The sequence below is a fragment of the Centropristis striata genome, chromosome 21, assembly GCF_030273125.1.
Source record: "Centropristis striata isolate RG_2023a ecotype Rhode Island chromosome 21, C.striata_1.0, whole genome shotgun sequence".
Lineage (NCBI taxonomy): Eukaryota > Metazoa > Chordata > Actinopteri > Perciformes > Serranidae > Centropristis > Centropristis striata.
In genome coordinates, this window is record NC_081537.1 from 4,762,030 (window position 1) to 4,787,947 (window position 25,918).

At 35.9% G+C, this 25,918-nt stretch overlaps 1 protein-coding gene across 1 annotated transcript in view; it reads left to right on the forward strand.

The window, feature by feature from the left end:
* myocd (myocardin) overlaps positions 1-24,183 on the forward strand; it is a 49,940-nt gene extending 25,757 nt beyond the window's left edge. The window contains exons 4-14 of the mRNA XM_059325351.1: positions 7,646-7,827; positions 9,732-9,836; positions 11,215-11,472; positions 11,512-11,570; positions 12,565-12,721; positions 14,011-14,529; positions 15,160-15,642; positions 16,460-16,597; positions 18,579-18,707; positions 20,373-20,430; positions 23,339-24,183. Of these exons, the coding sequence (XP_059181334.1) occupies positions 7,646-7,827; positions 9,732-9,836; positions 11,215-11,472; positions 11,512-11,570; positions 12,565-12,721; positions 14,011-14,529; positions 15,160-15,642; positions 16,460-16,597; positions 18,579-18,707; positions 20,373-20,430; positions 23,339-23,955 (2,705 nt within the window). The 3' untranslated portion in view covers positions 23,956-24,183. The remainder of the gene's footprint in view (positions 1-7,645; positions 7,828-9,731; positions 9,837-11,214; positions 11,473-11,511; positions 11,571-12,564; positions 12,722-14,010; positions 14,530-15,159; positions 15,643-16,459; positions 16,598-18,578; positions 18,708-20,372; positions 20,431-23,338) is intronic.
* The last annotated feature ends 1,735 nt before the right edge of the window (positions 24,184-25,918 follow it).

Sequence of the window (25,918 nt, forward strand, 5' to 3'; positions counted from 1 at the left end):
TGTTCACTTTGTGTCTTTTTTGGTAATTTGTGTCTTTTTGTGTCTTTTTTGTGTCATTTTGTGTCTTTTTTTGGTCATTCTGTCTTCTCATTTTGTCTGTTTCTGGTCATTCTGTCTTCTCATTTTGTCTTTTTCTGGTCATGTTGTGTCTTTTTTGTCATTTTGTGTCTTTTTTTGGTCATTTTCTGTCTTTTTGTGTCTTTTTTGGTCATTTTGCGTCTTCTGTGAGGTTTTTTTGGTTATTCTGTCGTCTCATTTTGTGTCTCTTTTGGTCATTTTCTGTCTTTTTTTAGTCATTTTGTGTCTTTTTGTGTCTTTTTTTAGTCATTTTGTGTCGCTTTGTTTCTTTTCTAGTCATTTTGTGTTTTTGTGTCTTTTTTTAGTCATTTTGTGTCGCTTTGTTTCTTTTCTAGTCATTTTGTGTTTTTGTGTCTTTTTTTAGTCATTTTGTGTCGCTTTGTTTCTTTTTTAGTCATTTTGTGTCTTTTTTGGTCATTTTGTGTCTTTTTTTTTGTCATATTGTGTCTTTTTTAGTCCTTTAGTGCAACATAAAATGTGATTTTGAATCTTTTTTTACTTTAAAACACTATCATGCTCACTGAAAAATTATAAATGTTGCAAATGTGAACAAAGGTGTCAAATCTAACATATAAGAGGGTTCCATCCAGTTCTATCATTTGATACTAAATCTATTTGAGCTTGTCTCCAGTTTTACTTGGTATATCATCATCAAACTGAAACTGGCCTCATGGAGTTTACAGCCAGAACTTTAGAGGTAAATTTACAGTAGGGCTCCACGCTGCTTTGTTTTCTTTCTTGTTTTCTTTCTTTGTTTTCTTTGTTCTCTGGATGGAGGCAACAAGTCTGGATTATTTGGAGCTTTTGGAGACTCCACAGGGTTAAATCAAACGCTGGAGGAGGTGCAGGTCTCTGGACAGCTCCACATGCACTTTACTTCACAATATACATTTATAAAGTTTCCGAAGTGCCTCTTTTTAAAGAGATTGAGTCTTTTAATCCTCATGTTTAGACAGCCACACTGGATAGAAGATATTTTCTGGAATATGCGCCCATGTTGTAAAAATGTAAATAACATTCTCTGTGCAGAAAATACAAATAAATACTTTTTCCTGCTCAGAAATTTGGATCACACTGAGGAGGAGCAACAGGAAATAGGTACTGGAAGCAGCGTAAACTTGTTTGCATTTTTTTGGTACCACTTTAAAAAGTGTCCAAAAGGTTTGTTAATTAACAGTTAGTAAATACGACTAACTGACTGGTCTAACTGCAGTAACTAGCAAAAGGTAAAAATGCTTTAAAGTTATTTAATGTTTTTAACTGGCCAGCCAAATGGGTTATAGGTAGATAAGTGATATGACACTTCATTCTACATGTATTGATGTCATTTTTATGCTCAAAAATCATGACGATGTGCAGTAACAACACGTTTTTGCGAAGTGAGGACATTTCAGCTGGTCCTCACTTCTTTAAAGGCTTGTTTGAGAATTCAGACTTTGTTTTAGGGTTAATGTAATATTTTTACAGCAAAATTGTGTGTTTTCTACAGTTTATGACAGTAGAATTAAAAAAAAAAGGAAAAAAAGTTTTATGCTATTCTCTGATTTACAGTAATTAAAAGTATCTACTACGTTGATGTACAATGTTTAATTTAGTCCAATCCAATCCACTTTATTTGTATCGCACATTTAAACAACAAAAACGTCTCCAAAGTGCTGCACATAGAATCAACAATAAAACAAACATTTCCATATAACAATCAGCAATAAATAATAAGTGTATAAATCTAAAATGATGCTATAAATAAAACAATAAAATCAAACAGAAAAACATAGTAAAATAAATTAAAGACATGGCCTATTTCTGATGCAATTTCACAGTGTTTTACTGTCATTTCTACAAACATTTTACAAGAGTGTGTGTGTGTGTGTGTGTGTGTGTGTGTGTGTGTGTTTGTGCGCGTTGCTTCTCGAGGTCACTGAGTTGCACACGATGGTCCTGGTGCTGTGATTGAAACCAGGGTCTGTTCTTGCCTGTCACATGTTTGGATACAAAAAGACAATCTTACACACACACACACACACACACACATACATACACACACACACACACACACACACACACAGACCAACCTTTACCACCTCCCTCTCCTGTCTCTGTCCCTGCAGCTCTGCTAGATAGCCACTCTTAGCTCATCCAATTAAATCCGTGTTCTCTATCAGCTCAGCCAATCAGGAGGCTGCTGGATGTAGAGTGGTGGTGTCAGAGTCTCACCTACGCAGCGTAACACCTCCAGGCTGAGTGTGTTACTAGGTGTCAGTGACAGACAGGCAGTGTGTGCATGCTGCTGCTCACACAGGGAACATACATACAGCGCTGTTCTTTACTAGCTGCAGCACACTGCTGCTGTTAACCCATAGGAACCAATGGTGACACTTTAAATATTCTAGAACAGGGGTCTCAAAGTCAAATAACCCGGGGGCCACTGGAGGGAGTATTAAAAGGACCAAAATTACTAAAAAAAAAAAAAAAAAAATTCACAAAATGACCAAAAAAAAAACTAAATTACTTAAAAAAGACACACAATTAATTAAAAAAGAGACACAAAATGACCAAAAAAAGACACAAAGTTACTAAAAAAAAGGACACAAAATGACCAAAAAAAGACACAGTTACTAAAAAAAAGGACACAAAATGACAGAAAAAAACTAAATTACCTGAAAAAGACACAAAAAAGACACACAATTAATTAAAAAAGAGACACAAAATGACCAAAAAAAGACACAAAGTTACTAAAAAAAAAGGACACAAAATGACAGAAAAAAACTAAATTACTTGAAAAAGACACAAAAAAGACACACAATTAATTAAAAAAGAGACACAAAATGACAGAAAAAAAACTAAATTACTTAAAAAAGACACAAAATTAATTAAAAAAGGGACACAAAATGACCAAAACAAGACACAAAGTGACTAAAAAAAAGGACACAAAATGACAGAAAAAAACTAAATTACTTGAAAAAGACACAAAAAAGACACACAATTAATTAAAAAAGAGACACAAAATGACCAAAAAAAGACACAAAATTACTAAAAAAAAGGACACAAAATGACAGAAAAAAACTAAATTACTTGAAAAAGACACAAAAAAGACACACAATTAATTAAAAAAGAGACACAAAATGACCAAAAAAAGACACAAAGTTACTAAAAAAAAGGACACAAAATGACAGAAAAAAACTAAATTACTTGAAAAAGACACACAATTAATTAAAAAAGAGACACAAAATGACCAAAAAAAGACAAAGTTACTAAAAAAAGGACACAAAATGACAGAAAAAAAACTAAATTACTTAAAAAAGACACACAATTAATTAAAAAAGAGACACAAAATGACCAAAAAAAGACACAGTGACTAAAAAAAAGGACACAAAATGACAGAAAAAAACTAAATTACTTAAAAAAGACACACAATTAATTAAAAAAGAGACACAAAATGACCAAACAAGACACAAAGTTACTAAAAAAAAAGGACACAAAATGACAGAAAAAAACTAAATTACTTAAAAAAGACACACAATTAATTAAAAAAGAGACACAAAATGACCAAAAAAAGACACAAAGTTACAAAAAAAAAGGACACAAAATGACAGAAAAAAACTAAATTACTTGAAAAAGACACAAAAAAGAGACACAATTAATTAAAAAAGAGACACAAAATGACCAAAAAAAGACACAAAGTTACTAAAAAAAAAGGACACAAAATGACAGAAAAAAAACTAAATTACTTAAAAAAGAGACACAATTAATTAAAAAAGAGACACAAAATGACCAAAAAAAGACACAAAGTGACTAAAAAAAAGGACACAAAATGACAGAAAAAAACTAAATTACTTGAAAAAGACACAAAAAAGAGACACAATTAATTAAAAAAGAGACACAAAATGACCAAAAAAAGACACAAAGTTACTAAAAAAAAGGACACAAAATGACAGAAAAAAACTAAATTACTTGAAAAAGACACAAAAAAGACACACAATTAATTAAAAATGAGACACAAAATGATCAAAAAAAGACACAAAGTTACTAAAAAAAAAGACACAAAATGACAGAAAAAAACTAAATTACTTAAAAAAGACACAAAATTACTAAAAAAAGACACAAAATTACTAAAAAAAGACACAAAGTTACTAAAAAAAAGGACACAAAATGACAGAAAAAAACTTAATTACTTGAAAAAGACACAAAAAAACACACAATTAATTAAAAAAGAGACACAAAATGACCAAAACAAGACACAAAGTTACTAAAAAAAAAGGACACAAAATGACAGAAAAAACTAAATTACTTGAAAAAGACACAAAAAAGACACACAATTAATTAAAAAAGAGACACAAAATGACCAAAAAAAGACACAAAGTTACTAAAAAAAACGACACAAAATGACAGAAAAAAAACTAAATTACTTGGAAAAGACACAAAAAAGACACAATTAATTAAAAAAGAGACACAAAATGACCAAAAAAAGACACAAAGTAACTAAAAAAAAGGACACAAAATGACAGAAAAAAAATAAAATTACTTAAAAAAGACACACAATGAATTAAAAAAGAGACACAAAATGACAGAAAAAAGACACAAAGTTACTAAAAAAAGGACACAAAATGACAGAAAAAACCTAAATTACTTGGAAAAGACACAAAAAAGACACACAATTAATTAAAAAAGAGACACAAAACGACCAAAAAAAGAGAAAGTTACTAAAAAAAGGACACAAAATGACAGAAAAAAAACGAAATTACTTAAAAAAGACACAAAATTACTAAAAAAAGACACAAAATGACAAAAAAAAACCCAAACATCATAAATATGTTCTGTGTGGTTCACTTGGCCTGTGATATGTCCCCCATAACTTTCCTTTATGGATAACTGGGTCTGGGTTCTTATTGGTTAATGATGAACCTCCTGAAGGTTTTGTTTTTACCTCATGTAGGAGGACTTGGGTTGGTAGAGAATGTGAAGCACAGGTGAACTTGTGTATTTTGTTAACTTACTGAGCCCCTTAGTTACTGTCTTTTAAAGAAAAAATGTCTTTATTCATACTTTGAGCAAACATATGCATCAGAAGGAAACATCAGAATCATGCACATACACACACAAAGCAGCATCAAAGAGAAAAAGACAACCCAAACTAAACAAATTACACCTTGGTAGTCTGTTATGAACGTTGTCATCAACACTGCATTGCATTGTGGGATATTTTTGCCAGTGTAGTGTCTGTTTCAGTATACTAAATAGCATGTTATTGTGGAATCAGAATCAGAATCAGAAGCCTTTATTGTCATTGCACAGGGTAGTGCAACGAAATTTGCCATCAACCCGTCCAAAACGTATAAAACACACAAACAATATGACAGAGGTGAACAGGACAGGAAGATGTTTTTTCAATTCTAGTTTTCGTTATTTCGTTAGTTTTCGTTAACTGAAATAACAATAAAAACAAGAGTTTTTTAAGAAACGATAACTAACTGAAACTGTATTTTGTGGTTACAAAACGAACTAAAATTATAGTGAAAATGTCCTTCGTTTTCTTCTTTGTCAACTTTTTTTCATACGTAAACCTTTTTGGTTGATATGAAATCTATTTCATCTATCTGGTTTTATGACTTAATAAACTTATTGGGGCTGAGATGGATCAGACAAAGGAAATAAAGGAAACATTTATCGTGACTTTTTTTAATCTGGCACCCAACAAATACCCCATTACAAAAAACAAAAACTAATAAAAACTAAACTAAAACTAGCAAACTCACTCTAAAAACTAATTAAAACGAACTGAATTTGAAAACAAAAATTGACAACTAAATAAATCTAAAACTAATGAAACATCCAAAACTATTATAACCTTGTCAGGAAGAAGCTGGTTGAAAACATATCTTATTGGGCCTTTCATTTAGGGGAAAACCCCTTTTCAAAGGGCCGAGGTGAGGTACCAATGCAGCTGTTTATAGTGTGTTGGAGCAATTTTAACAAAGTGAAAGTCCTGCTTTGCCTTGCTGGTAATCACACCTTGAGCTTGAGCTCTTACTTTCATATTTTTATATTGATGAACAACATCTAACATCTAAACACCTTCAACATGTTTGCTTGGCAGAGAAAACATAGACAGATGATAAACTGATACACATTGTGCTTTAACTTTGTCCCAGTGTACTTGCCGTAGTTGTGAACACAATTAGGGATCGTTAGTTTGGATGTGCTCCGTTTTACCTGCAAATAAATTGGATTAGATCATCTGGAAACACTTCTGGCTCACAACAAAATCAGTTTTTTTGTTATGTCCCTGCATTAACAGATCTCAATCATAAATTGCGTACAGTGTGTACAATGTCATCATAATAAATAGAAATAGAAAGTAAAATAAGGCCCAAATTGTAAGAACCTTAGGCTGGATTCACAAAGCATTCTTAAGAAAGAAATGCCTCTTAAGTGCCACTTTTTTCTTAACTTTGCTCTTAAAACAAAATTGAAGAATAGAAGATTTGGTATTCATGAAGAAATTATGATCTTTTCTTTAGTTTTTTTTCTTAACTATCCTCTAAGATAGAACTTGGGAAACAAATGAGATTCTTGAAAACAAAATTCTTAGATTTCTTCTCATATTTCTTCACAACTTTAAGAGAAACCCTCAGCAGTCTGAAAACAGCTACAGAGAAAAAATAAGTCTTGATTTGTGTTTACTTGAACAAATTTGTACGACATTTATTTGATTTCTTTAATATTAAATCCAGCCTTAGACAATGTGTTCACAAGCTTTGTTCATTGAAGTTGGTCAGAGTTGTTTTTTGTTAATGTATCACGTAAATCTTATTTTGGCAGTTGACATATAATTGAAATGTCGTTTCAGTCTGTGTGACATGTCGGCCTATTCCTAGATTACACTAGAATGTTCTCTTAGTAAATCACTGAGGCAGTTGTTGTATTTGATGCTACTTAATTAATGATCTAGTGATCTTAAATTAAAAATCTAAGAACTTCCTAAATGAGAAAACTAAGAAGTTCCTAAGACATACAGCAATGCTTAAGAAAAAAATGGTGAATAGCATTTAAGAACATTCTTAGGAACGTTTTTTATCTTAAGAACACTTTACAATAACCATCATTCATAAATGGTAAACAGATTAATTATTAATGTTTAATCATCATTTATAAACCGTTTATAGGCCATTTAGAATGGTAAATACATCATTTATTAATGTTTAACTAACTAAATAATTTATAATTTGCAAATAGATGGAATGTTAATGTAAGTTTATCGTTACTTTACCATTAACAAACAATTAAATTATAATTAATTGTTTATTTTTATTTTTAGTTGCACTAATTATACAGTTTTTAACACCATATTAAGTATGTTAATGATTTTGAAAGATTCATATACCTTTAAGAAATTGATTAGAAACACTTAAAGATGAAATATGTATATAGCACTTTGTAAATGGTTAATAACTGGTTTATAAACCATCTATAAACACTATTTAGTTGGTTATTTTGAAGTGTTACCGAACACTTTTGTGAATGGGGCCCCTGGAGTTATCATTTAAAAGTTTCCTCTGTTCTCCTACAGTGAACCATGGCAAGTTCCCGAAGCAGGAGGACTCGTATGCGTTTGAGGAGGACAGCAGCAGTGAGAGTTTGTCTCCAGAGCACCACAGTGACGAGTCTCAGGGCTCGGCCTGCCCTTCATCAGAGGCTGTGGGCAGCACGCCCTCCTCCTCTTCATCACCTGCTGTCACCAGCCCACGACAGGTACAAACACACCTGATCTCCCTCTGTTCTCCTCCATTCTCTTATATAATGCACCTTAACCCTGTGGAGTCTCCAAAAGCTCCAAATAATCCAGACTTGTTGCCTCCATCAGACTAGAAAACAAAGCAGCGTGGAGCCCTACTGTAAATTTACCTCTAAAGTTCTGGCTGTAAACTCCATGAGGCCAGTTTCAGTTTGATGATGATATACCAAGTAAAACTGGAGACAAGCTCAAATAGATTTAGTATCAAACGATAGAACTGGATATGTGCTCTCTTATATGTTAGATTTGACACCTTTGGTCACATTTGCAACATTTAAAATTATTTTATTGAGCATGATAGTGTTTTGAAAGTAAAAAAAAATAATTTCTGATTTAAAATCACATTTTATGATGGACTAAAGGACTAAAAAAGACACAAAATGACCAAAAACAGACAAAATGAATAAAAAAGACAGAAAATGACCAAAAAAGACACAATATGACTAAAAAAAGACAGAAAATGACCAAAAAAAGACACAAAATTACTAAAAGACACAAAATTACTAAAAATAAAGACACATAATGACCAACAAAAGACACAAAATGACCAAAAAAGACACAAAATTACTAAAAACGACACAAAAAGAAACAAAATGACCATCAAAATTACTAAAAAAGACACAAAATGACCAAAAAAGACACAAAATTACTAAAAAAGACACAAAATTACAAAAAAAGACACAAAATGACCAACAAAAAACACAAAATGACCAAAAAAGACACAAAATGACTAAAAAAGACACAAAATGACTAAAAAAAAAAATTTAATTAAAAAAAAGACACAAAATTACTAAAAAAAGACACAAAATGACCAACAAAAGACACAAATTGACCAAAAAAGACACAAAATGTTTCTTTTTGTTTCAAAATGTTGATCCAGTAAGTCAGAATAAAAAATAAATTATTATTAGGTCATATAGGTGAGGTTGTTCTGAAAAAAAAACCAACCCAACATGGCATTTAAATACAGGCAGGATGAAAAGGATTCAAAAATGGACAAAATAGCCCATAAAGCCTCCATAGAGTGGAGAGTAGTTCCCTCTGCTGGGTGTGTTCTGCCCTCTAGTGGTGACGGAGTGAACTGTCCTCAGCCTCCACTGACCGTTGTACACAGTAGATCTGGGCAGGTGTCACATTCCTGCACACGGAGCCACAGCTGCCTCCGTTAACCGCTTCACCACTCGTGATGACCTCATTCCAACGGTCACTTGATTCAAATTCAAGCCACAACAGAGTTGTTTATATCTGTCACAGATCTGTCTCTGAAATGTTCCAACTGAATCACCACACTGCAAAAAAGGTGTGTCTAAAAACCAGATAAAAACAGTAAATCTGAGGGAAATGATCTTGCTGCATGGACAGATAATTTACCTTGACAAGATTTATTAAATTAAGATTATTAAATCTAGAAATAAGCATGTTGAACACTTAAAATAAGAAATTAACTCTTGGCTATTTTGTCAATTTTTTAATCCTTTTCATGTCTTTGAGTGTCTTTGTAAGTCTTTTTTGTGTCTTTTTTTAGTCATTGTTGTGTCTTTTTTTGGTCATTGTTGTGTCTTTTTTTGTCATTTTGTGTCTTTTTTAGTCATTTTGTGTCTTTTTTTTGTCATTTTGTGTCTTTTTTTGGTCATTTTGTGTCTTTTTTTTATTCATTTTGTGTCTTTTTTCTGTCATTAATTAATTAATTAATGTTGAATATGTGTTCCCTAATATAAAATGTGACCACAAAATGTAAATTACAGTGAAACAGGCCCATCACAAGTGCCCAGAAGCAAAGATGCTAATCAGATGACCTGTTCTTTCCACTCAAGAGCTCCAGTACTCAAAGATATTCAGTTTATAATTTATTTTTTAACAGGGGGGTGCAACCCAAGAGCCACCTGATCAAAGCCAGGATGAAAACCTGTCTGGGACCAACAGCAGCCAAGCTACTCCTCCAGTCCCTGTTCCTGCTATTGGCAAGGTTAGCTACACTAAATACACTTACTTTTTCAGTTAACCCTTAACAGGGCACTCATTGAAATACTTGCAAATTCCAAATTTCAACCCTAGAGAATATTGGAGGATATTACATACAGCCAGAATGTCTGACTGTGGCAAATCTGCGCGAAAAAAGTCACAGATTTACGAGAAAAAAGTGTGAAAAAACAACTTTTTTCTCGCAGACTCACCACTTTAAATCTCATAAATCTGTGCATTTTTTTTCTCGTAGAGAGTGTTTTTTTACACATTCTGTGTAATGTGTAAAAAAAAACATACGAACCCAGGGGAGGGGGGTAATATTTTGAGAAAAAAGTTTACAAGATTAAAGTGGCAAATCTACGAGAAAAAATGTGCAGATTTATGAGATTTAAAGTGGTGAATCTGCGAGAGAAAAAAGTTGCTTTTTCCCACTTTTTTTCTCGTAAATCTGAGACTTTTTTCGCGCCGATTTGCCACTTAAAATCTCTTAAATCTGCAACTTTTCTCTTGTAAATTTGCCACTTTAACTCTCTTAAATCTGGAACTTTTTTTCTTGTAGATTTGCCACTTCAAATCTCTTAAATATGCAACTTTTTTCTTGTAGATTTGCCACTTTAAATCTCTTAAATATGCAACTTTTTTCTTGTAGATTTGCCACTTTAAATCTCTTAAATCTGCATCTTTTTTCTTGTAGATTTGCCACTTTAAATCTCTTAAATCTGCATCTTTTTTCTTGTAGATTTGCCACTTTAAATCTCTTAAATCTGCAACTTTTTTCTTGTAGATTTGCCACTTTAAATCTCTTAAATCTGCAACTTTTTTCTTGTAGATTTGCCACTTTAAATCTCTTAAATCTGCATCTTTTTTCTTGTAGATTTGCCACTTTAAATCTCTTAAATATGCAACCTTTTTCTTGTAGATTTGCCACTTTAAATCTCTTAAATCTGCAACTTTTTTCTTGTAGATTTGCCACTTTAAATCTCTTAAATCTGCGACTTTTTTTCTTGTAGATTTGCCACTTTAATCAAGTAAATTTGCAACGTTTTTCTGGAAATATTACGTACAAGTCTTTAAAGATTAACTCTGCTTGTACGACTGTTTCTTGCATATTTTTTTCCCAAAATTTTTCATTTTTACATTGGAGGGTCCAGGTCAATAAAGTTAATATTATTATATTATTATCATACTGATTAGTAGCCTGATCTTTGCTGATTAACTGGAAGAAATCCATGTGGTTCTACGACCAAACAGAGAGACATGGGGACCCAGTTTTTAAGTTACCAAATATAGTTTTTTGCCCGATAAAGGGTTAAATTACTCTCCTTGACTTTATACTTTTCATTTCCAAACGTCTCACCCATTCTTCCTCCTCTGGACAGTCCAAGACTTCAGACAAGAACCGACACAAGAAGCCCAAAGATGTGAAGCCGAAGGTGAAGAAGCTCAAGTACCACCAGTACATTCCTCCGGACCAGAAGGCGGAGAAGTCTCCTCCGCCCATGGACTCGGCCTACGCCCGGCTCCTGCAGCAGCAGCAGCTCTTCCTGCAGCTGCAGATCCTCAGCCAGCAGAAACACGCTCACACACACGCACAGTCACAGCAGCCGCAGCAGCACACACACACTGCACAGAGCCAGGCCGCCCGGGTCCAGAACCAGAACCAGAACCAGGTCCAGGCCCAGCAGCGGCAGCCCTCCTTCAGCTACCAGCCTCATCCGTCCACACACACTCAGAAGTGAGTCACACTCGTGGAAAAATGATAAATATGATTGTTAATCTCAACTGAAGGATCCCTTACTAGCATTTTCTGGAGCTTTCAACCACGTGAATTAAAAATGAGTTTTTAGAGTGAGTTTGCTAGTTTTAAGTAGTTTTTATTTTTTGCAAAATGCTTAGTTTTAGTTTAGTTTTACAAAATACATATTTATTTGACATTAAGTGGCTATATATAGAGATACAATTTCTTATTTTTGAAGTGTTGAGTATCAGGGGATAGGCCTAGATAAGTCTTTTATACTTCAGCCTACTCCCTTTTTTTTCGAACCAAAATGATATAAGGAAATGCTTAGTGAATATTAAGTTAACTGGTTCTTATTTCTATCTTATTACTTAAACGGGGCAGATGCATGTATATGTATAGGGCTTTATATACTGTATGTGTGTAAATGTTTATATGCTTATGTACATCTGTTTAATGGTGCCTATGTGAGTATGTGTATGAATATGTATATGCATCTAGCCTACGCTGTTGTAGTCTATGTTGTTTATTTTTTTTCGGTTCGAAAAGAAGAATTAATAATTAGTTTTAGTTTTGTTGTAATGGGGTATTTGTTGGGTGCCAGATTCAAAAAGGTCATAATAAATGTTTCCTTTATTTCCTATGTCTGATCCATCTCAGCCCCAATAAGTTTATTAAGTCATAAAACCAGATAGATGAAATAGATTTCATATCAACCAAAAAGGTTTATGTGTGAAAAAAGTTGACAAAGACGAAAACGAAGGACATTTTCACTATAATTTTAGTTAGTTTTAGTTAGTTTTGTAACCACAAAATACAGTTTCAGTTAGTTATCGTTTTTAAAAAAAACTCTCGTTTTGTATTTTTATTTCAGTTAACGGAAATGTTTTTTCAATTCTAGTTTTCGTTATTTCTTTAATTTTCGTTAACTATAATAACCTTGATTGCTACCTTACTATGTGACTAATGCACTTCCATTCTCCCCCACTAGAGGAGCCAGTGAGCAGCTAACAGCTTGTAGCTCCAGCGGTCCGTCCAGCCAAGCCAACAGTACCTCCTCCTCCCCGGTCAAGAACACGTACGCCAACCAAAGCAACATTTCACCGGTCAAACCTGGGCCCCTGCCGGCTAACCTGGATGACCTAAAAGTAGGTGTTACAAAGTCAAATGAAAATAAGAAAAATCTACACTGTACTGGAGATAGGCCTGTCACCATAACACATTTTTTACAACGATATATTTTCCCAGAAACTATCACGATTAACGATAGTATCGTTGTATCAGTGTTGTTTTAGATCTATAAAAATAGTTTTAAATAGAATATTCAGCAATAGAATTAAAATGTGGAAAATAAATATTAAAATATCCATCCATGCATGTCCACTTATCCGGGGCCGGGTCGCGGGGGCAGCAGGCAGCTGGAATGCCCTGCTTAAAATATCCTAGATAAATAAAACATAAATAAGCTACAACCAAAACAAATAAAATAGACTTCCGGCTTCTGTTAACACATCCAAACATTGCAATGTGATAATCACTATGTATTATATTGTTTTATAATTAAAATAACATATAATCAGCTGGAATGGCTGCTTGGGTTTTTTTTTTTTCTGGCAATTCGCACTGCCTGTCAAACATTTGCAGCTTTACTTTAAACACAAAAAAAGCACAAAAAGTCACACATATTCTACTGGTCCAAAGTTTTACAACACTCCAACTTTTCTAGAATTTTATTGAAAATTATGCAATTTAATGTCTCAGTGTACTCTGAAATTAATGCACATTTGCAACATTTAAAATTCTTTATTGAGCATGATAGTGTTTTGAAAGTAAAAAAAAGATTCAAAATCTCATTTTATGTTGGAATAAAGGACAAAAAAAAGACAAAATGACCAAAAAAAGACACAAAATGACAAAAAAAAGACACAAAATGACAAAAAAGACACCAAAAGACACAAAATGACTAAAAAAAGACACAAAATGACCAAAAAGAGACACAAAATGACTTACAAAGACATGAAAATAATAAAAAAATGGACAAAATAGCCCAAGACTCCATAGAGTTAAGTTGTTAACCCATTTCTTGTTCCCTGAAAAAGGCCTACTTGTATAATTCTGAAATGTACATTAATTTCCAGTTTTGGTTAACCTTACCTTTTTTTATTTACCTCTGGCAGTTCACCACTTACCTTCGTACCCTTTCAAGCTGTTCATTTGACTTGAACTACTTGAATTTCAATAAAAAACTGGAAAAATTGGGGTGTTCTAAAACATTTGGCGACAATATATTGAGTCCAGAAAAAAACCATCGCGTCCATTTTTATATATTGAACGATAAGTTGATATAGTAATTATTGTGTCAGGCCTAACTGGAGGTACAAAAGACTGCATTCGAGACTAACAGCACATGTTAACAGGTCTTTTTTTGGTTTATAAGGTATCGGAGCTCAGGCAGCACCTGCGTATCCGCGGTATGCCCGTCTCCGGCACCAAGACGGCCCTCATCGAGCGACTCCGACCCTTTAAGGACTCCAACACGGGCTCCTCGCCATCGGGCTCCTCTGACATCACCACAGTGACGTTCCCCGTCACGCCCACAGGATCCCTGTCCTCCTACCAGTCCCCGTCCTCCTCCAGCACCCTGTCCCAGGGAGGCTACTACCACTACCCCAGCACCTCCTCATCTCCTCCCATCTCTCCGGCCTCCTCGGAGCTCTCCCTCAGCGGCTCGCTCCCCGACAGCTTCAGCGACGTGCCCATGTCTTCGCCGACGCAGTTCGCCCTGCAGCCGTCTCCGGCTCAGCTCGGCCTGGAGGACGGCCTCGGAGGAGGGAGGCCGAGGGCGGGGGAGGGGGAGGGGATGGACGGAGTGGAGGCGGAGAAAGACAAGATGCTGGTGGAGAAGCAGAAGGTGATCGAGGAGCTGACGTGGAAGCTGCACCAGGAGCAGAGACAGGTGAGTCAGAGCAGCACAGAGCGACGATGGGATAGTCAGATCTACCAGCCAAGTGATATACAGAGCAGCCAACAGACCAAACACAGGGCAGCAGACAGTAATCATCAGAGCAACCAACAGAGCAACAAAGAATGACCTACAGAGAAGCTAAAAGAGCGACAGACATAAAGACCAAACAAACAAACAGAGCGGTCAACAGGGAAACTGACAGAGCAGAAGACAGTAACCAACAGACCAATAGACAGAACCACAGACAGAGCTATAGACAATGTCTAAGAGAGCGGCTGGCAGAGCGGGAAACTGACAGAACAGCAGGCAGTAACCAACAGAGCAACAGAGAATGACCGACAGAGAAGCTAAAAGAGCGGCTGACAGAGCGGCTGACAGAGCGGCTGACAGAGCGGCTAACAGAGCGGCTAACAGAGCAGTGAACAGAGCGGCTAACAGAGCAGCTAACAGAGCAGCTAACAGAGCGGCTAACAGATTGACAGACAGACCTAGACTGACAGAGTAAACAACAGAGCCACAGACTGTGAGCAAATGGCCAACAGAGCAACTGACAGTGCAACTGACAGAGCATTTCCCAGGACATATATCTAAATATGTTCCTTTTGTCACCATGCATTCTAGGTTGAAGAGCTCAGGATGCAGCTCCACAAGAGGAAGCGTTGCTACGGAGCCACACAGGACAGCATCCCTGCTCCGCCTCTCCCGCCCATGCTCCACCAGCAGACTCCAGCCATGATGGGACAGCACTTCTTTGGGGTGACCATCAAGCAGGAGCCCATGTCCTTGTCCTCCAGCTGCCCCCTGTCCTCCTCCAAACAGCTGAAGGCGTCTCCTGGCAGCTGCATGGAGGAGGTGGGCCGCTGCACCAACCCCTTCTCCCGTCCCGGAGGACCACAGTGTATGGACACGTCCACCGGCAGCCCGTCCACAATGTCTGCCTTCCTCAGTCCCCAGTGTTCACCTCAGGACTCTCCCATTGGAAAGTCTTCTAGCAGCCCCCAGCCTTCTTCTCCCAATAACCCTTACCTGCTATCCCCCCCGCTGGGACGGGACGGCTGCGGTCATTCCCACCCCCAGGGCAACAACAGAGCGCGCAACATGCAGGTAGGACATACTGATATAACACAAACATTTCCAAATATCCCTCTTATTTACTACTCTACTGTTTCATTAGTAGGATTTGTACAATGATGAAATATTCTCTTCGCCAATTCTTCTGGATTAGTGTTGGGACCACGAAGCTTCATGAAGCATTTTCTTTATTTACGGAGCTCGAGAGATGGTTCTTTGTTCAAAAAATGTCTGAAAACACACTCAATTATCATTGCTGAAGCCTTTTTTTAAGCCAAGAACGCCATCTAGTGGGGTCAAAAAATAAAGGAAATGCTTCATAAAGCTTCGTTGTCCCACCACTACTAGGTGTCTACATAAGAGTCACACAAGCCTGTCAGAAGTATCATGAGCATTAATGTTACTTCAAAGTGTCATTAATGTTCATGACACATCCCACGTCATGTTTATGACACGCTCATGTCACTCTTATGTAGACACCTTCAAAATAAAATGTTACCATATCTTGCTTAAGTCACAAAGGCATGTTCAAATAAATTGCCTAAGTCACATTTTATTTATTGACTTAGGCATAATAAATCCACTTAACTCACACACTTGACATAGGCCATTATCTTAAAGGGGTAAAATCACATGATCTGATCAACTGAAGATGTAGGCGATTTTACCATAGGTGGTAATGAGGAGATGATTTAGGCAAAAAACAACAATTTTGACAAAAAATTACATAGGCAATTATTTTAACAGTGTGACGATATGATCTATGTTTTTTTAGACTTTTTGTGCGTGTGTGTGTGTGTATAATGTTTTCTGACATAAGTGGTTCAATTGTACTTTTTCCTGACTCCAGATGCAGAAGAACGGTGGCCAGGCAGTGAACTGTTCTTATCCTTCTGACCAAAGAGGCAATCAGGCCATCTTCCCCAGCTCTCCTGATTGTGGCCACAGCAGCTCCACCAAGGCTGACAACCAGAATATGCAACCAAAGGTAAACATTATGTCAACATAAACACCATTTAAAATGTTTTATGTACTGCGTGTGAATCACCTCACATTCACGTAACCATTTTTCTCTTTTCTATTCATTCGTGATCTGTCTCTAGCCTGTATAATTGTCTTTGTTATGAGATGCATTGTCACTCTTGTCATATGTCCGAGTCCCTCTGTTTCCATCACATATTCTGTCACATGATGGTGACTTTTCCTTTACAAGAACACAACGCCAAACCTTTTTTTTTTAACCCTCTAGATCAGGGGTCTCAAACTCAAATTACCTTGGGCCGCTGGAGGCAGTATCAAAATGACCAAAAAAACCCACAAAATTACTAAAAAAAGACACAAAATGACAGAAAAAAACTAAATTACTGAAAAAAGACACAAAATGACTAAAAAAACACACAAAATTACTGAAAAAACACAAAATTACTTTGAAAAGACACAAAATTACTGAAAAAACACAAAATTACTTTGAAAAGACACAAAATGACCAAAAAAAGACACAAAATTACCCAAAAAATACACAAAATTACTAAAAAAGTTACAAAATTATTAGAAAAAGACACAAAATTACCAAAAACACAAAAAATTACTAAAAAAAAGACTAGATTACTTTAAAAAAGACAAAATGACTAAAAAAAGAAACAAAACGACAATAAAAAACTAGATTACTTTAAAAAAAGACACAAAATGACCAAAAAAAGACACAAAATTACTATTAAAAAAAAGGCACAAAATGACTGAAAAAGACATTAAACTTTCATACCAAGGTGAGGGCCACAAAATTTCGTCACGAGGGCCGCAATTGGCCCACGGGCCGCGAGTTTGAGACCCATGCTCTGGAGTCCATGAAAGCACCGGCACATTTCTTCTTCAGTAGTAGTTAGCTTAGCAAGCTACTTAGCTAAAAAAAATGGATATGGGTCATTTTTGCATTAGAAGAGTAGTGACACAAAAAGTGATTTTATTCAAAAATGAATAAAGGAAAACACAAAATTAGGATGTATGATGATCAAAAACAAACTAATTGAGGAAAACCTGGAATACTGAATGATGAAAATAATTCATTGCAAAGATATAGAACATAAAAACTCATACATATCGGGTCACTTTAGACCCATGTTGTGCATCAAAGGGTTAAAGAACATAATAGCCCAAGATTTCAAAGGGTTAAATGAAATGTTTAATTTGATGACGCCATTCCTACACTGCAAAAAAAGCCAACTTGTATTTTTTGCCTAAAACAGTGATTTAAGTTGGTAAAACTTGGGAATATAAATTATTGACATTTAGGGCAATAATGTAAGTTAGCACAACAAAGGAAGCCAGTTGTCTGCTCAAAAACAAGTTGGTGAGTTGTTGTTACTTATATCTTTAAGTTGGGGTTCACAACAAGGGACAATAGTTCTGATAACTCTTATTTCTTTGTTGTGAAATGCGGGAAAGCGGTGAAATTCGGTCATTAGCGAAAGCTAGCGGCTAACTGATGCTAGCGGCTAACTGATGCTAGCGGCTAACTGATACTAGCGGCACTGCTTGTTACATCTACAAGAGTAGCCATTAGTGTATCAATGCTAACTCAAAATTGTGGTCGCAACATTAGCTGACATTTCATAGCGGCGTTACAATTGTGCCAATTCAGCACATTGCAGAAGTTAGCAGAAGTAAGGATTAAAAGTTATTACAATGTAAAATTAGTAAATTCAAAAATCTGAATTCAGAGTTGAGCAAACTCAAAACTTAAAATATTTAGTTTAATTGTCCAACTTAAAATTGTATCAAAGTTTGTTGCCTTGAAATTTTGAGTTCACCCAACTTTTCTTTTTTTGCAGTGTAATTATTATTTTTTTAACCACAAAGGCCTGATTTCCTCTTTTTTTTTGTTTTTTCAAATCTACAATACACTCACCTTTCGTAAGCTCCCCTTTTTTCTAATGAATGGGCTAATGTCACTTCTCACCTGTCTCATATAGATGTCAGTAGCGCCCTCTCCTCGCCATGTTGGCCAAAAGTGCCAGGCCCCTCCCCCTGCCTTCAGTAGCTCAGATTCAGATGCATCAGACTTAAGACAGCCCCCATGCTATGAGGATGCAGTCAAGCAGGTAAAAAACTGAAATTCATGCTAAATTTCAGTAGATAATGGCTGGCCAGAGATTTTATTTGACCTATCGGCGTTGCTCTAAGTCCATTTTACTTCCTGTCTCCTTTTGTCTCCTTTCAGTCCATCATCTGTTATCGCACCTCTTTTATTCATTCATTCATTCATTCATTCGCTTTGTTTACTGCACTAACTTTTTCCACCCTTTACCAAGTCTGACGCAGATTGCTGTTTTAGTTGTGCAAACGTTTTTTTGAAGGCAGATATAACTTTTAGTAGTTGAGTTTAAGTTGCTACACTGCAAAAAAAAAGTGTGTCTAAAACAAGGTTATAATAGTTTTGGATTTTTTATTAGTTTTTTATTAGTTTTAATGTATTTAATTAATTAATTAGTTTTTATTTTTTGAAAATGCTTAGTTTTAGTTTAGTTTTTATTAGTTTTAGTTTTTTTTGTAATGGGGTATTTGTTTAGTGCAAGATGAATGAAAAATGAAAAAAAAAGAAAAATGTCTCCTTTATTTCCTTTGTCTGATCCATCTCAGCCCCAATAAGTTAATTAAGTCATAAAACCAGATAGATGAAATAGATTTCATATCAACCAAAAAGGTTTACGTATGAAAAAAGTTGACAAAGACGAAAACAAAGGACATTTTCACTATAATTTTAATTAGTTTTACTTAGTTTTGTAACCACAAAACACAGTTTCAGTTAGTTATCGTTTTTTTAAAAACTCTCGTTTTAATTTTTATTTCAAAAGGAAGTTCTTCCTTTTGAATCTGTACACAGGTTAAACCAAGGCTGAACACTGATCACTGAACTTGAAAAATATCAATCAGTGTTTCCCAAACCACAAGATGACGATAATCAAGATAATCTCTTGTTTTTTTCCACAAACCAAAGAGATATTCAGTTTATTGTCATAAAGGAACAAAGAAACCAGAAATATTCACATTGAAGAAGCTGAAACAATTAATTTAACAATCGATTATTGTTTGATTAATCGAATAATTGTTGCAGCTCTACTTCAAGTGTTGGAATTTCAAGAGACTCAACAATCAATCTTTCTTTAGAACCACATACTGCACCTTTACAATAAAAAAACAGTAGTGAAATCCTAATAAAATGTTGTCTAAATGTTAGTTATTTAAAAAAAAAAAATGCTGGCCACCATAATGTCATTGTTACACACAGAAATTGGTACACTGGTATCTATATTCAGTATATACTAAGATAGCTTTGATTTAAGATGCTTCCCCCCATTATAATGGATGTTTATAGAATTTGTTTTGTAGAAAAGGTGCTTTCTTTAAGCTATTTTTTTTTATCTCAATCAATAAACTGGTCTGTCTCCAAGAAAAGTTTGTATTACCAAAACTCTCTTATGTACAGAACCCAACCGTCATGGCTCAAACACTTCAATTCCTGCCATTATCTCAATAAAATGGCCTTTTGTCAAGATAATTCAATTGTTATCGCAGATAATATTGGAAATAAAGTCTTTGAACCGTGTCCGTTTAGGGCTTCCGTAACTATGCAAGTCTTCGTATAGACTGCTTGAAAGCTTGCATACTTTTCATATAAAATCTAATGAAATTGGATGAAACTTTTTTTAATTGTTAAAACATTGTTCAATTGATAAAAAGAATCATTTTTTCTATTACTGTTGCAGCAACTGACCAGAAGTCAGCAGATGGACGAACTTTTGGATGTTCTCATAGAGAGTGGAGGTAAGAGGCTAAATTCCACCAATAGCATTAGCGTAGCTAGCACTGCACATGCATACCGTATTTCCTCAAATAGTAGCCGGGGCTTCTATTAATGAAACATCAGTTTGGGACCCGGCTAATAATAGGGGCAGGCTATTATTTGAAGGAGGCTTTTATTTAAAAAAAAAAGAAAATCAGAGCAGCTCTGAGCGGCACTTTTTAGAGTGTTTTACACAGCGCATTGTAGCCAGTTACCTGGATGTCGGCCATATTGGAAGTACTCGGATGTAAACAAACAATGAACAGCACGCTGAATGTTCATTTTAAGCAGGATTTAAAATGTCTAAACTACTAAAAAGCCCAGAAGAACATGCGTAAACGGCTCGACTTTACAGAGAATGACTAGGACAGCGGGAGAAACAACCATATTCGTGTGGCGAAATTTCAAAATAAAGGTGTTGTGTCGAAATCTGTTACCGTCAAATGATGTTTCCTGAATGGTGTTCTCCGTAGCATCACCTCCGCAGTTGAAGTTAGGATTTAAGTTTAACCCATTTAGGCCTAAAACGCCTGGAAAAAATGCCTGTAAAACCTCTGGGCGATTTTGAAAGAACCCCCTAAAATCTGAAGTTTTTCTGGAAATTCAACAGAAGATTTTTCAGCCTCTGTAGCAGATAGAAATGAAATTCAAAAAGTATTTGAGAGCTTATATCCGTGGCTTTCATGAGCAGTTGAGTTGAGTATTTGTCCAAACCTTCAATAAAGTTTTTTTTAAAAATCAACAAACTCAGCAAATGTTACATTTGACTGAATAAAAATCCTATGCATAATACTAATACATGCCCATTAGCAAGATGCAAACATGATATGACCATTGGAAGAAGTAGACATAGTTCTCATTAGCCTACTGTAATAAAAAATAATAATCATAATAATAATACATTTTATCTATATTGCACTTTTCAAGGTACTCAACGATGCATAAAGTAATATAAGACATAAACAGTCTTGATTTCTTATATCATCATCACAATCAATTAGTGTTATTGTTTTTATCTCCAGATGGCCACAAATCTGTCTGTTCTTCAGTGAAAATATGTCGTCTAAAAACATATTCCTCATCCATAAATCCCGGTCGATTGGTTCCGAGGGTTCAAAGTCCGGATCAGCAATAAAATCATCTACGCTGTTTTCATCTAGATCGCTTCCTTCACTTACTTCTGAGCTCCTCCGCTATAGTCGTCTTCCGCCATGATTTATAAGTTCTGGAAAAGTCCCATGATGCATTGCGACACTCCCACATGTATTCTGAAGCATTTCATTGAACCAAGAGACCGAAAATAGGTGAAAAAAAACTACAAATACTACAAAACGACGTATCCGCTTTCCCGGCTTTAATGGTAGAATAACGCAACAGCGCCCCCGGTTTTAATGGTAGAAATGTGGTAATGCTTTCCCGCCTTAAATGGGCTAAGGTTAGGCCTTGTAGAGAGAACTGTTTGGGATTAAGGTAAACTTGGGGTCATGTTAAGCAACTTAAAGGAGGACTGGTTGGGGTCAGGGGTCAGGTTGGTGCAGGTTAAGGTAAGGGGGACACATATCGACGGGGGAACAGACTTTGACATAACACCGGTAAGACACCCGGCTTATAAAAGAGGCCTGTAGAACCTGATAATGTAATAAATTCCCGATAATGTAATAACCCCGATAATGTAATAAAAATCTTCACTTGAGTCCATTGAAAATGTAATAAAACCTGATAATGTAATAACTTCCCGATAATGTAATAAAGTGCATTTCCCAATAATGTAATACACTTTTTACCAATAATGTAATAAAGTATAACATTAATGGAAGGTTTTTGATCAAATCAAAGATGACGGAAAATCCAATATGGCCGGAAAAAACCCCATTGAGGATGCATTGAGCTGGGATTGGCCCAAGGGTTCCAGTGATACATCCTTTGTGAAAAACGGATGAACGGGTCAAAAGTGAATAAACATTCAACTTTGACCTGTTGGTGGTGCTAGAGCTCTTGAGCTAGAGTTGATACACAGTATCACCACTTGAACCCAAGTAATGGGTGGTCTGCTGTTAAATTATTACAATATTGGGGAATTATTACATTATCAGGAGTTGCGAAATGAAGGCTGACCTGATAATGTAATAACCTTCCATTAATGTTATACTTTATTACATTATTAGTAAAAAAAAAGTGTATTACATTATTGGGAAATGCACTTTATTACATTATCGGGAAGTTATTAGATTATCAGGTTTTATCACATTTTCAATAAACTCAAGTGCAGGTTATTACATTATCGGGGTTATTACATTATCAGGAATTTATTACATTATCAGGTTCTACAGGCCTCTTTTATAAGCCGGGTGTCTTACCTTCATTTCGCAAGTCCTGATAATGTAATAATTCCCCAATATTGTAATAATTTAACAGCAGACCACCCATTACTTGGGTTCAAGTGGTGATATTGTGTAGGCAACTCTAGCTCAAGAGCTCTAGCACCACCAACAGGTCAAAGTTGAATGTTTATTCACTTTTGACCCGTTCATCCATTTTTCACAAATGAGGTATCCATGACAACCGAATGCATTCAGCAGCTTCTTGAAATCTAAAGGTGTTTGGTGTTATACTTTATTACATTATTGGTAAAAAAGTGTATTACATTATTGGGAAATGCACTTTATTACATTATCGGGAATTTATTACATTATCAGGTTCTACTTATTTACTAAAAGTTGTTTTTATACCTGGTTACTAAATGAGGCGGGTCATTAATAGGGGCCCGGCTTTAAATTGAGGAAATACGGTACGTAGTATTGGATTGACATGACACATAATGTGTTGCTCCACCAATATGGGGTCCCAGTACCTGCCGTGACCCTCCCTCCTCTCCTCTTTGTCTTCAAGAGATGCCAGCTAACGCCAGAGAAGAGAGGGAGAGGGCCTCTGTAACCAAAGTTGTGCCTCACATTACTGTGTCCCCAGGGTGTCCTGGTCTCCTCATCCCGAGGTTCCACAGACACTACGAGCACCTGTCCGCCACCCAGCTCCCTTACGACCACTCGGCCAATCACCTCGCCGAGAGCCACCTGGAGAACCTGCTGGGCGTTCCGGTTGGCCGGGGCGTGGAGGTGGCCCTTCTGAAAATGGCGACAGAGGACGGAGGGCAGGAAGACGACGGGAACCGGGATGGCGAAGGGTACGGCAGCCCCAACAACCACCACCGCCACCCTCACCACCCCCAACAGGACAAGCTTCTGGCCAACAGGGATTTGATGGACACTCCTCTGTCCCCCATCAGCACCAAGGTGTCCGGCGTCTCCGAGGTGCAGGGGATGGTCAGCATGACTTTCAGCGAGACGCCGTGGGAGACGATGGAGTGGCTGGACCTGACGCCGCCCAGCTCCGCCACAGCCTTCAGTATCGCTCCGCCCAGTGGGCCCAGTATCTTCAACACAGAGTTCCTGGATGTCACAGACATTAACTTGAACTCTACCATGGACCTTCACCTGGAGCACTGGTGAAAGAAGGCAACACTGCAGCATGCTAACCGTCAAAGCCAAGGTAGCAGCTTTATCAGCTGTGACCAAACCAAAGAACTATTGACTTCTGCCCTTCACAGCTTCAGTCCAAGTGCCAGAATGTGCCTCTTGTTATAACACAGTGGGATGCCACTTAACTCTATGGAGTCTCCAAAAGTGCCAAAGCATCAGACGTAAAAACAAAGCAGACCAAAAGAAGACACAGAAAGACACAAAATGACAACAAAAAAAAAAGACACAAAATGACAACAAAAAAGACACAAATTGAGAAGACAGAATAACCAAAAAAACCCATAGAAGACACAAAATAACTAGAAAAGGCACAACAACAGACACAAAATTACCAAAAAAAGACTAAAAAAAGACACAGAATTACCAAAAAAGACACAAATGACCAAAAAAGACACAAAATGAGAAGACAGAATAACCCAAAAACCCCATAGAAGACACAAAATGACAAAAAAGGCACAACATGACAAAAAAAGACACAAAATAACTGAAAAAGACACAACAACAGACACAAAATTACCAAAAAAGACTCAAAAAAGACACAAATGACCAAAAAAAGACACAAAATGACTAAAAAGACACAAAATAACTAAAAAAGACACAACAGACACGAAATTACCAAAAAAGACTCAAAAAAGACACAAAATTGCCAAAAAAAGACACAAATGACCAAAAAAGACACACAATGACAAAAAAGACACAACAACAGACATGAAATTACCAAAAAAGACACAAAATGACAAAACGACAGACACGAAATTATCAAAAATGACCAAAATAGAGACAAAAGGACTTACAAAGACACGAAAATACATGAAAAGGATTCAAATAGACAATAGACAAACTAGCCCTATAAGACTCCATAGAGTTAAAGTAGACCATTGTCCTCCACTCATAGATGACAGTTTAGTCAGAGGTTGAACCACAGAAATATATTTTGACTGCACTTAAGGGAAAGGAGGTTCTCATCTTGTCATCATAACCCGAATCCAAAGACTCTTGACTGTGTTTTTTGACATAATCTTTGTCCTTTTTTTGGACGACGATGCAAACAAGTGCCAACCAAGTACGACCGTGGTCACGCAAGGATCTCCTAGATAATGGAATACATAATAACAGTGCTTTATACCACTTTATGCAATATCAGTGTTATGCCACCTAGACTTGAAGACACTTTTTGGCAATCATTGTATATTTTCTGTTTGTATTACTGGAAAAAAACAAGAAAAAATGAAAGGAATAACAAAGTGAATTGGATTGCTTAGTACGGCCATTTTTGTAAATATCTTAACTATCTGTACTGACAGAGACACGTAGACGTCTGCATATTTTGTCAGTAGTGTGGAAGAAGATACAAACTACAAATCAAGTGTATTATGTAATCAGTCTATCGATATGATGTAAATATGACAGAATTATCTCACTGTGCACCTCCAACTAAATACACATTTGTCACAGTTTGCTTGAGCTTAGAGTATGTGTGTAGAGATGGTTGTCATCCCTTTGAAGGATCTTTTTTATACAAGTTTGTTTTCACTATTTGGCGTATTTATCGATTAATGTCTTTGAAAAATCTTTGGTCTTATTGGTTTGAATTGGCAGACGAAATGTGCCTTATTTGCTTCAGTTTCCCCTTTACATACACTAAAAGTCAGCAACTCATCAGTTTTTCGGAAAAAATGTTAATGAAAAGTACAACTTCATCTCTATTTTTCTTCCTTTGTCCTTACAAATTTCACCCTTTCTATTCACAGGCCACAATTATTTATTTAGTGTTTTATATTTATCCTGTATTTATAATGACATTCCTTTTATAATACATTGGGGCTCTTTGATTTCATGGAAAAACTGCCATTTTCAACACGGACTATTTTGTCGTAAATTGATTCTCTGAAAAATGTGATACAATGTTAAAGGAGCCACTTCAGAAATCTTT